The sequence below is a fragment of the Rosa rugosa genome, chromosome 4, assembly GCF_958449725.1.
Source record: "Rosa rugosa chromosome 4, drRosRugo1.1, whole genome shotgun sequence".
Taxonomy (NCBI): domain Eukaryota; kingdom Viridiplantae; phylum Streptophyta; class Magnoliopsida; order Rosales; family Rosaceae; genus Rosa; species Rosa rugosa.
In genome coordinates, this window is record NC_084823.1 from 52,154,008 (window position 1) to 52,166,642 (window position 12,635).

Consider the following 12,635-nt stretch of genomic DNA (forward strand, 5'->3'; position numbering starts at 1 on the left):
TTTTTATTTTCCAAAATGTTTTCTAATCTCCTAATTCTCTACATTTTTATTAGGTTGTTTTAGTCTTTTCATTTTACCCTTTTTCTACTTGTTTTTGAGCCCTTGGATCTAGGGTATAAGTCTAATCTTGACCCTTGAACCCAAGGGGGTATTTAAGCACCTTTGCACACACATTTCACAAGCTTAAGACCCATTTTTCTTTACCCTAGGCTTTTTTGGCCGAATTTGGGGACTTCTCTCCATTCTCACCTCTTCTTCTCTTCTTCATCCCCCATTCTTCACATGTAAGCTTGCACAAGGAGGAGGCACACACATTTTCGGTATCTAGGCCACCATCTCTACACCATGGCTTCATAAGGGTAGCAAGAGAAGCCATGAAGTTATGGCAATAGCTAGTGACAAGCTTTGCCTTAAATTTCATGGATTTCTCCTCTCTTTCCCTCTTCTTTCTCTCTCTTATTTCTTGCTTATGGTGTTGTTTGATGTGTATTGATATATACTTGTGTGTGACCTCTCATGGTTTTAGGGTTTTGAAACCCAAGTTTAGTTTTGTATGGTTTTGTTGAGGAATTAATAAAATTGATGTTTATTCATATGATTTGTGTACTCTTGCTTTAATTTTTTCACTCTAGATGTATGGTTTAGGTTTTCCCCTCCTTAATCTATGTTTGGTGTGTTGGAATTGGAATATTAAATTGGGGAATTTATATTTCAATTTAGATTATGGCATGAGTGTGGTGGAATTAATTTGCCCATTGCATATCTCTATTTTCCATTTGGATTTCTTAGATTGTGGTTCTCAAGTCACCCAATTTTGAGTATTATTACCCTTGATTGTCGGAATAGTATTCGGAATTGTTGGGTAGGGTAATTGTTATCACAAGTACTCTTTTCGACCTTATTATTTGTGGTGATAGTTGCTAGAGTGTGTTACAATCGATTGTCGAAACATAAAGCATTTAGTTTTGAGCACTTGTGGCCCTAACAAGGCATAAGGTTTGAGACTAGAATAGGGTAGCCAAAAACTAAGTATTCTTTCTTCTTCTTGTTTTTGCTTAGGGTTTGACTACTACTATTTTATGACAATCAATTTAGCTTTCTTTTCGACCTCTTAATGCTAAATGGAAATCCGACAAAACATTTGAAGCATCATTTGAATTAATCATCATCATTCCATGTGATTTTAGATTTGTGTGGAGAACCTTGAATTCCATGGTGACCCTTGATGCGATGCATCCCATCCTTCTATCTATCTTATTTTTATGTCGTAATTAGTTAGTTTATTTATCATTTATGAAAATCCAAAAACATTGTGACTTTCCCACTACCATTCATTTGTAAATCCATGTGGGCGTGAGCATTACAAGCACTTTTGTGTGTTTCACGGCCCTATCTAGGCCTTGCTTGGTGCAAGGCCGTCTATGTGACTTTGTGTGATGCAAAGTCATGCTTGAATGAGGCTCGGTGCCTTGTTTAGCATTTTTTCTATTTTTATTTGTGATTTTTGGTGACCTAGAACCAAAGGATTCTTAGCTAGCTCGTAATCCCCGAGGTACGATAAACCGGGACGTAAATACTTCCCATCTTTGATGACCGTGTTGATTGTTACGCGATAGGCGAATGAAAAACGCTCAAATCAATGGTCAATCAACTCCTTGTATTTTCTTCTCATTTCCCAGCAAGAAAATAGAACAGAAGCCAAAAAAAATATATGAAGATTGAGCACAGCTGGGATTATTACTAGAGAGTATTAATGTACCTCAATTGACAGCCGAATTCATCTTGATATATTTGACAGGCCATGCGATTACACTTCCTCTAGATGCATCAAGCTTATTGAACTCACTTGTCGGTCGATACAAAGCTATATCATGAAAAACTTCGTGCACTGAAATTTTCCAACAATCATGGCCAAAAGGCATATGATGCACCAAAGCTTCTGGATCTTTTGACAAAATGCCACCAGTAGCAACGACTTCTTCTTCTTTAGCAAACCAACTTAGCAAGTACACTTTTTCCGCTGCATCTGTCTTTTGGCTCTTTTTTGGCCTACCATTTCCCAAATGTGGCTCATTTCCGTAGGTATTTTCTTTGATTTGCTCCCTACTGCCCCTCTCCCTGTTAGAACTTATAACACTAGCATCTTTCTGCTTGCTTTGTGCTATATCACTAGAACAGTTCAGATTCTCTTTTCGTTTTCTCTGTGCAATCCAATTAGCAGAATGTTGCACACTTGTGTTTTCCTTAAATAACAGCAAACAAAACAATAATTATTTGACCAATTAAATGAGATAAATAGCATGAACAAAACTGAAAACAGTAACTTAATGTTGAAGACTTACATTGACATTCTCTCCTTTGTCTAGCCGAGCAACGAGACCTTGCACTAACTCTGTTAATCGGTCCACCTGTTGTGTTTAAGCAGCAAGAGCGTTCTCTAGCATAGTGACCTTATTAGCAACGTGTGTCTGACCATCCACTTTTGAAGGGAGTGCACCAAACCCAAGTCCTCTAACTCGTCCTCGCGGGTCAGGACCAAGTGCCTTTGCAACAGCATCAGTTTTTATCGAACATGGTTGTGTTACTTCTTCTTCTTCCTTGTACTTTCGTACTAGTTTCTGGAAAATACATAATTGAATCCATCAATGCTATATAAGTATCAACATCATAGCTAATTGTTAAGGCTGAATTGTTGAGTAAACAATAAAAACATTGACTGAAAATGAATGATATGAGCATTATTTGCACTTTAGTCTACCCCTTCTAACTCCTAATTTCTCTCAATTTTAGTCAAAATTTCCAACAAGACTTCTGACTAAAGTTATTGTAAGTATGAGTTGATTAAACTGAAAATAATGCTTAATTCTGACTAAAGTTCAGTATGGAAGTAAAGCATAGAAATCTGAAACCTGCAGTATAAGATGAATGACATGAACAAGAAATTATACAAGATTTAGTTGTTACCACTATTTCCGGATCCTCAACTTCTTCGCCTGCTTTTTTCTTCACTTCATAGGCACAAAGCCAAATATCGACCTTGATATTGCATCTGGTGTCTCACTTTGTTGCTTCTATAAAAAGACAAGTACATATATCAGCTTTCTTGTAATATTAAGACATCAAGTGTAATGATTAAATTGTTTGGTACCAGCTCTTCTTCAAGACATGCAAAACTCTTTCTACTTGTTCTATGCAATAAGGTTCTGCCTTGTCGCATCAACCTGAATCTTTCACACTTTTCCTATCAAAAACCAAAGTGATAATTTAATGTTTTCACATAAAGCAAATATAACATGTTTTGCAGAAAATTAACTTACCCTAAATGCTTCTGTGGTTCTGGATTTTACAAAATCCAACCACACTTCCATTGAATCTATATTATCAGGTTTGAGGAGGGCAGCAGCACGTGGTAATTAAGCCTACCGATTCAGCTTGCTGCATCACTTCTTTCATTGTCAATGATCTGTAATCTCGCCAAAGCTTCATCATTTTATGGAACACATTTCTTTTGCAAATTTCTGGAACAATATATTTTTGCTACAAAATAAAATTGAACAATATATTAGAGTTTCCAATGCTCCATTACTAATAGGACTAGCGAAGAGAAAGATCAATTAAGATAAGCAAGTCCAAATTATAAGAAAGTAGTTTACCATGATATGTTCCCAAATTTGTATTTTGTACTTATCAGTGAGGTTTTTCCACTCAGTTGTCAATGGTACGAACTCTCTTGTTGTGACTCCAAGGAAGGAGGAGAACCCTGCTGCATATTCCCCATAAGGCTGACCTCTGACATTGAACTGAACTTCAACCCGACCCTTGTTCTTAAAATCTTTATTATCCCCCTTTGCTTTGTCCCTTAGAGGTCTCTTCGAATAATCTGAGGTTGTCTCATTTTCACACCTAATTGGACTATTAGGTGCTGGAGTATGTGATTCCCTATGTGAGTTATTAGAACCTCCATCCGAAATTCTTATTCCTGAATTCCTTTCTTCCCTGTTAATAGCAATAACAACTGCCTCTATACTCTTTTTTTGCTTTTTTCTTGTCTTGCCACCTTTTTTTGAAGTCTGGACATACACAAACAGGGGCGGAGCCACGTGGGGACCCAGTGGGTCCCGTGCCCCACTCAGTTTTATATATTTTTTAATTTTTGTACATGAAAACGATGATAAATAGCTTGAAGTTTATGAAAAATCATTGCCAGCCGACTTGGTGTAGTGGCAAAGTTTACATGGTTTTTGCAGCTGGTCTCAGGTTCGAATCATGCATGCTGGGAAGTTAGTTTTTCAATTGTTTTCTTTTCTTTTTGACAACATTAACAAGTTTTTTCTTATAGTTTTAAAAGTTAAAAATAAATTATGTCTCATGAGAAATTGTCTAATATTTAAAGCTATAAATTTTATTCATAAAATATATAATTTAAAAAATATATATTAATCTTACCTTAATTTTATTTAATTTGTTATCTTTAATTAAAGTTTTGGTATATATTTTAAATTCAAATTTATTTTTTTTTCTTCTAAAATTTCTGAATGCCCCACTTCATATGAAATTCTGGCTCCGCCACTGTACACAAAGTGAAGTGAGGTTGCATTTTGGCATAAAAGGCCAGGTTCGGTATTCGTAATGGAAACCAGAAAAACATAACATAATGGAACGTAATTCAACCGACATTAGAAAAACAAAATTTGATAACATAAGAAATGAAAATTTGAAGTGGTTGATGCTTCTCAAGTTCATAGAATTATAGCACATGGCAACTTATGATAAAGAGTCTGTAAGGTCAAGTTTCATTCAAGGAGGAGGAGACCAAATACCAAGTCACCCCACTTAAAATCTCAATATCAAATTTAGTTTTTTAAGATTGAACTTACTTCTCCAGTAGACATGGTACTAACTTGGCAGATTCTCAAGTGTGAAGACAAAAGATCGGTATGGTCTTCAAATCAGAGTTCTGTGGACTCACCGTCACCACTTTCGCTATCAGTCTGTTAACAAACAAAGTGATATAGTTAGATATAATTAAAAATGGTACAAAGAATCATCTCATATAAATAGGTCATATATAGATGTTTATGATATGCAAACAAGCATTACCGATGCCTCACTCATCACATCACAATGATTTCTTCGTAAATCTTCATCTACGAAATTTAGGGAAAGTTCTGACAAATCTAATGGTACAGATGGCATGTAATCAGTTTCACCAGGATTCTCATTATCATACAAGCCTCTTGGTGGTGCTCTTAAGACTACAGACCAATTCGATACATCACTTTCTCTTGAGTAAAACACTTGATTTGCTTGTGATGCAAAGATAAAAGGATCCCTTTGAAACTGATGCTGGCCTATTCTAAGATTAACTAGTGTAAATCCTTCTTCAACCTTAACACCATTTACTATGTTAGCCCAATCGCAGTCAAACATTGGAACTTTGAATTTGCGATAGTCTAGCAAAATAATTTCTTTTATAACCCCATAATAATCTACTTTATCCAACTTAAGCATTGTGTCTCTTGCACTTGCTCGGCAATATGTGTCAGCTTCAACAGAAACACCACAGTTCTGTGTCCCTTTTTCAGACTCCCTAGTGTGAAATCGGTTCCAGTTAATAAGGTAGCCTGAACATGATAAAACTTCCCGTTTCGGCTTACACGTAATCCACCTTACAGTATCCGACATAGTACTACAATCGCTGGTTCTAACTTTGTCTGCCAACCAATCACTAAAAGTCCTCTGATGTTTCATTTGTAGAAGACTTGTGTTTTTTTCAAGACGCTTGTCCACGAGCTTAAGCTCATCTTTATGTAACCTGGTAAGATACGAAGTTATAATAAATTTAGTGTACTGATTTGTAAAGGTAAAGGTAAAAGTAAAAGTAGGGCACTACTAATTCATACAGAGTAAAACTATAAAAACTGTATTCAAAAACTATGGGGAACAGATCACATTCTACAAAGCCTATTAACTTAAAAAGGTGGAAAGTCACAAACTTTGCTGTTTAGAAACAACAAGAAACACAGAAAGTGAAGAAGAGAGAAACACAGAAATAGATAAAATCTTACTCTTTCCATGGATCAAGCTCTGTAGTATTTGTCAATACATAACGATGAGCAATCTCCCACATAGTAGGAGTCAATTGTCTTAACTTCTTCAGACCAATAGGCTTCCCTTCCAATATAATTTCATCTTCACAATCTTCATTACGTTTATGTTGAACACATATTTCAGCAGCTTCTTTGATGTACCCATCACAAAAGCGTGTTATCTCTTCAGCTAGATACTTCTCTGCTATACATCCTTCTAGGTTTGAACGGTTTTTAACATAATCCTTTAAGACTTTCATATACCTAAATCATCAGAAAAAATGAACTGAAATTTAGTAAAGATTAGAATAGCTTTACAGAAAAGAATAAAAGAATCTGACTCACCTTTCAAAATGGAACATCCAGCAAAATAGCACCGGACCAGCAATCAGAACTTGTTGTGCAAGGTGAATGGTTAGGTGGACCATAACATCAAAGAAAGAAGGAGGAAAAAACCTCTCAAGCATGCAGAGAGTTTCTGGAAGCTCTTTATCTAGTAGCTCTACTTTGTTTATATCAATCACCCTTTGGCATAGCAAATTCAAAGAAGCACATAACCGAAAGATAGAAACCCTTGGTCCCTTTGGTAACAATCCTCTTAGTGCTACTGACAACAATTGTTGTATTAGGACATGACAATCATGAGACTTTAGGTTCAGAATCTTATTGTCCTCTAATGACACTCTACTTGCAATATTAGAGCTGTACCCATCCGACATTCTTAGGTTAAATAACCTTTTACAAAAGATAGGTCTCTCTGTTCTTAAAAGGATGTATGGTGGTGTAGTCCCTTTAGAACTACTAGCTCCATCCTTTTTTCAGTGCAACTTTTTTCCAATCCCCAACTCTTGTAAGTCTTTACGAGAGTTTAGGTTGTCCTTAGTTTTACCTTTCATGTCCAAAAGTGTACCAATAATGCTCTCACAAACATTCTTTTCAATGTGCATCATGTCTAGATTGTGACGCAAAAGTAGATTCTGCAGCACAAACAAATCATGCATTAAAACTAATTAATACTAGAACTTATCTGTAAATGGTAGGTCAAAGAAAATTAATATGTAATGGGAAAAATAACATACCTTCCAATAAGGCAGCTCAAAGAAAATTGACTTCTTCTTCCAGCGCTTTGTGAGCTTAGTAGGATCATCACCATCACTCTCTGAATCAATATCTCTTTCATTCTTTCTCTTCCTCTTTCTGTTTTCCCCTTTCTTCTTCTTCCCCCAATTATTTTTAATATTTTTTACAACTTCAAAAACTTCGGAACCAGTTAATTGTCTAGGCTTTTCCCTATACTCTTCAGTTCCATCAAACCAACCTGCTTTTGACCGGAAAGGGTGATCATGAGGAAGAAAAGTTCTATGACACATGTATATATGAATATTTTTTTTCCATTTGTTAGCCACTGTGAGTATGTCTGCACACCACAAACTGGACAAGCTTTTTTTCCTTTGGTGGAATATCCCGATAAATTCCCGTAAGCGGGAAAATCATTTATGGCCCACATCAACAAAGCTTTCAAATTGAATGTGGAGTTCATAAATGCATCATACACCCTCACCCCATTCACCCACAACTCTCTCAAATCTTTTATAAGAGGTTGTAAATACACATCTATATCGTTTCTCGGTTGCTTCGGTCCCGGGATGAGCAATGTCAACATTAAATTTTCCTTTGACATGCATAAAGAAGGAGGAAGATTATAGATAACCAAAATCACTGGCCAACAACTATATCGAGAACTAAAATCACCAAAGGGATTAAATCCATCTGATGATAGGCCAAGTCTTAGGTTACGAGGGTCCGATGCAAATGAAGGTCAATTACTATCTATGCTCTTCCATGCCAACGAGTCAACTGGGTGGTGCATCATGCCATCCTGACTCTTGTGTGTGTGATGCCACCTTAATTGTTCTGCCTTCTCAACTGACTTGAACATCCTTCTAAATCTAGGTATGATTGGAAAGTATCTGAGTACCTTCGCTGGAACTCCTTCTTGAATCTTTTGTGTGCGCTTATCAACTTTCCAGCGTGATGAGCCACACTTAGGACACTTATCTGCATGTTCTAGTTCTTTTCTAAATAGACAACAATCTCTAACACAAGCATGTATTTTCTCATAACCTAGATCAAATGCATTTAACAATTTTTTTGCATTGTATAAAGAGCTAGGAAGAGTGTTGTCATGCGGTAGAAACCCATGAATCATCTCAACCATATCATCAAACTCTATATTAGACAAACCATGCCTTGCCTTAAACTTATACATAGCTACTGTTGCCGACATTTTTGACAAAGTACGTAGAGCCTTTATAGATAGGATGTTCTACCTCCTCTAATAAATGTCCAAAATCAGGCTCTTCTCTTTCATCTCCAGGTTCCCTAACATCTTTTTCTTCAGAAAATGCATCATTATCTTCAAAGAGTGCATCCTGAAACATTCTATATGTTTTAGGCATTTCAACATTTTCATCCGGGAATGTTGGCTCATCCCCATGCCATGTCCACCTACTATAAAGAGGATCTAGCCCATAGCAGATCAGGTGGTCATATACTACATTAAAGTTGTGGCGTTTGAAACTTATACAATTGTTACAAGGACAACGAATCCTTTCTGGATTCCCCATACTCGTTTGGACATTATCAACGAACTTCCTTGCTCCTTGTTTATATATAACTGTGTTTCTAGACAAAAGAAAGGGAAAAAAAAAATTTTACTTAGTATCTACAGTTCATGTTCTTTACATTCAATTAGAGTTTAGGATTTTAAAATTTAACCTTTCATATTTGGTCCATTCTTTTTCCATGATGGCTGGTCTATGATTTCCTTGGGGCTCGTCTTTATATGTTTTCAGACCACCAACACTCTAAAACTAACACAGAATCATTCACTGCAAGACATGGAAAAGACAGAAGCAAGATAATATTTAAAAAGATTATATGTTTTCTGTCTAAACTAACAGCTAGCTTAAACAGATTGGTTTGGAGGTGAGAATAGAAAACAAGGAAACAAAGGAGAAAAAGGAATGTGTCAGGTGTCATCTAGAGTTCCCTTGACCACTTCATTTATATATCATCAATAATATTTAAGGTATCATATCCATCAAAGCTAGCACACAGAGAATAACACTACCTCTAACACTACCTCTCCAGTACAATTCATATTTTCAATTGCCTAAACCGAAGCAACAGAACTCACAATCCTTTTCCAATTGATAGAACTCAAAATCTAAATATCCAAGTATCCAACCACAATCTCATTTGTACCCCCACACCATTTCACCACCTCTCTCAGAGCCTAAAATTTGATCACAACTACCCCAATCATACATGCATAACCCAACTAAAGATAAAGTTGTCATTTTTCAAGTAATGAATCTTAGGAAAAGAACAGAAAAGAAACCATACCATTTACAGTACTTATGGGACACTCCCCGAGGCCAAGTTAAAATCCTACATGTATGCAGAGGATACATGAAGACAATGAGATTCTTTAATTGAAAAAAGAAATGAAACACAGGCATAGAAATATAAGCCATGATCAATTTAAGAATGAGAATTACATTTGTGACAGACAAAGTTTGCAGCAGGCAGGCAAAGTGGTAATACCAATCAACATATTAATACAGCAAAAATGGATGACACAACTTTTCAGCTTATCAGACACTATCGACTAACACAAGTTCAATGTCACACGATACATAACCAATTTCAACATAACAGTCAACTCAATCTTAGGCAAGATAGGACAAGCAATGAGAAACATAATAAAAATGCACTAATTTAACTAAAGAGCAGTATAACTTACATCTTCTTCCATTAGCCTGCTGGACATCCTGAGCTGAAGGTAAGGTCTTCTAGACTTGATCCAGGAACTGCACGTCAAAACCTGCCAAAGAATACATCAACCAGATAAATCAAATCGACATATCCAGAGTATAAATAACATCTTAGAAACAGACAGTATGGGTATCTCATAGTATAAAACTTACAAGAACATACATAACAAGAACATATATCATTCCTAAACTATAGATACTGTCATCATAAAAGGTATAAGTTAACATAACTTAGCCCAACAACTATGACCATCACTCGAAGCTCTTAACAACTGAATTAACAAAGTAACAAATACTTCATAAAAATATCAAAATCATACAACCAAAAAAGCACAAAGAGCATCAATCCCTATATAAACAAACAGTATTGTGTGTATGTATAATTATTCACATATATTGTACGCATAATGAAGCCTCTTCAGTTCAAGTCTCCAAAAATTTTCCTCATGGATAATCTCGGAAGAACGAAACTATATTTGAATCCTCATCAAAGGCGGTTATCTAAAACACTATATTTCAAACCCTAAAAGACAATCAGGCTGGTATAGCACAAGAGCTACCTAAAATCACAAAAGAGCTATTGATTCCTATTATCAAAGCTGTGAAAGTCACATACAAACTGTGAAAGTCAAAGAGCAAAAAAAATTATCAAACACTCTTTTGCAAATAAATTCTTGTCATCTCTCTCAGGACTTTTATCAAACATATGGTATGCACAACTCACTAACTCAGATTGGCCTGTAACAAAACTCATATTCAAAAGAAGTGCAGGGAATTGTGAACGGGCATACATGAACCTTCCTCCAGAACTCTAACCATTTCCAAACCCAGAAATGCACAACTCTCAAAAACAACTTCAACTTCAAAATGAATTTTCAGCTTAAATTTCCTCAATTAACTACAAAATAGAAACAGAAAACCAAAACTCGGAGAGATAACTTGGCCCTCACTTAGTTCTACAATCATTCCACACAATCAAACCCTAATCGAACCACAAAATCAACAAGAAATTCAAAACGAGCTGAATCAACAAAATGCAGGAGAAGAGCTAGTGAGAATTCAAAGCAGGAAATCGAAGATGCAGAGAAGACGTTCGATGAAATTACCGAGAGAGAGAGAGACTGGTCCTGAGCTCAAGATGAAATTACCGAGAGAGAGAGACTGGTCCGACTGGTCCTGAGCTCAAGATGAAACTACCGAGAGAGAGAGAGAGAGAGAGAGACTAGTCTGACTGGTCCTGAGCTCAAGATGAAACTACCGAGAGAGAGAGAGACTGGTCCTTGAGAACTTGAGCGGGAAATAGATGTGGTTTTGGCGCCAGAACGGTGAAGACGAAGTGAGCTTGACGAAGTGAGAGAATATGGCAGCTGAAATTTGAAGAAGAAGTGATTGAAATGATAACGTAACGTAAAGAATTGAAATCAGATCCCTCTTTTTTGTTTTTCTTTTTTCAATAAGAAAAGAGAAGTTTTAAATACACACCCCTAATTACTTAATACACACTGCTTACTCAATACACATACCATTTAATTTCTCATTCTAACATTTTACTAAATACACAACCCAAATTACCTAAAATATCCTTAAACTTAAAAAACCATGAAATACACTATTATTTAACTACATTAAGGCTACTGTTTAATTTGATTAGTATATATAATTGACCATATTAATTACTTGTTTTAGTTATTGGGAAATCCATAAGGATTCATTATTGTTCCCTTCAAAGTTCAAATAAATGCTTAGAAATAGGTTTTGTATTATTTGAGCTCTCATCCACCAAACACCCTATTGACCAAGTATAAAATTTTGAGTCAAACATTCAACCAAAACTGTATCAGTAGTTTCTCCATAATGGCGGACTACGAAGTTGTCATTGGATGGTCAAACAAATTAACAATTACAAAGTTTTATACCTGTGATGTTTTATATTAGATAATAAATTGACTAATCATAACTTTTAGAAGAAAAAAAATGAACTAAAAAGTGGGAGTAAAGCGATATGTTTTAAAAACATTTAATGCCATTAATTTCGAAATTCTAAATTATATGGTCTCTCACCCCATTTAATTACAATTTATTTAAGGAAAATTTAAATTATATGGTTTCTAACTTTATTCTTGTTTCAAATGAGGTATAGAAATTCATTGTGTTTATAATTATAGAATAATATAACGAAGATATGATTATTTTTATTTTTCTTCTAATACATAGATGTCTATTTTGGTCATTTAACCTACCTATAAAATCTGATTTGAAATATAAAATAATAGGGATGTGTATTAAGTAGTTTGGGGAGTGTATTTAAAATTTCTCATAAGAAAAATGTAATTGACTTCTATAAAAAAAAATAATAAAAAAATGGTTCTCATTTACGACATGCTTGAAATGTATGTCGTAAAAAACAAGTGAAAAAACTCATTTACAGCACACATATTTGTGCACGCCGTTAATAGATAACTAAATTTACGGCACACATAAGTTGCACGCTGTAAATGACCTGAATAAACACATTCCGACGGCACACATGATACGTGCGCCGTAAATGACAGTCTTTTACGGCGCCCGTTTTTTTTAAAATGTGTGCCGTAAAAGACTGATTTTCCTGTAGTGATTCTATGCAAGAATAGAATGAGTATTTTCATATCCTTTGCATAGGACGGTCTCAGTCCTAATTTCCCTAAGGAACGGGCTTTGTAAAACGAGC

General features: G+C 35.4%; 1 protein-coding gene and 1 non-coding gene across 2 annotated transcripts; both read right to left on the reverse strand.

Moving 5' to 3' along the window:
- Window positions 1-1,706: 1,706 nt before the first annotated feature.
- LOC133746080 (uncharacterized) lies at window positions 1,707-6,990 on the reverse strand. The gene is made up of 10 exons (XM_062174248.1): window positions 6,435-6,990; window positions 6,069-6,353; window positions 5,101-5,815; window positions 4,878-4,991; window positions 3,654-4,070; window positions 3,318-3,537; window positions 3,149-3,241; window positions 2,965-3,071; window positions 2,343-2,618; window positions 1,707-2,243 (listed from the first exon to the last, which is right to left on the reverse strand). The coding sequence occupies exons 1-4, from the start codon at window positions 6,806-6,808 to the stop codon at window positions 4,950-4,952; spliced, it is 1,416 nt and encodes a 471-aa protein (XP_062030232.1). The 5' UTR covers window positions 6,809-6,990; the 3' UTR covers window positions 1,707-2,243; window positions 2,343-2,618; window positions 2,965-3,071; window positions 3,149-3,241; window positions 3,318-3,537; window positions 3,654-4,070; window positions 4,878-4,949.
- A 3,350-nt stretch (window positions 6,991-10,340) lies between these two features.
- On the reverse strand, window positions 10,341-10,423 carry LOC133707561 (small nucleolar RNA Z159/U59). The gene has a single exon (XR_009845177.1). It is a non-coding gene; the product is annotated as a small nucleolar RNA Z159/U59 (small nucleolar RNA).
- Window positions 10,424-12,635: the final 2,212 nt, after the last annotated feature.

Excerpts from the sequence above, each read along its gene's own strand:
- LOC133746080 (XM_062174248.1), bottom strand. The coding sequence starts at position 6,808 with ATGTCGGATGGGTACAGCTCTAATATTGCAAGTAGAGTGTCATTAGAG. Across the intron at positions 6,354-6,434 it reads TGGATGTTCCATTTTGAAAG|GTATATGAAAGTCTTAAAGG; the intron begins GTGAGTCAGATT and ends CTGATGATTTAG. Across the intron at positions 5,816-6,068 it reads GAGCTTGATCCATGGAAAGA|GTTACATAAAGATGAGCTTA; the intron begins GTAAGATTTTAT and ends GTATCTTACCAG.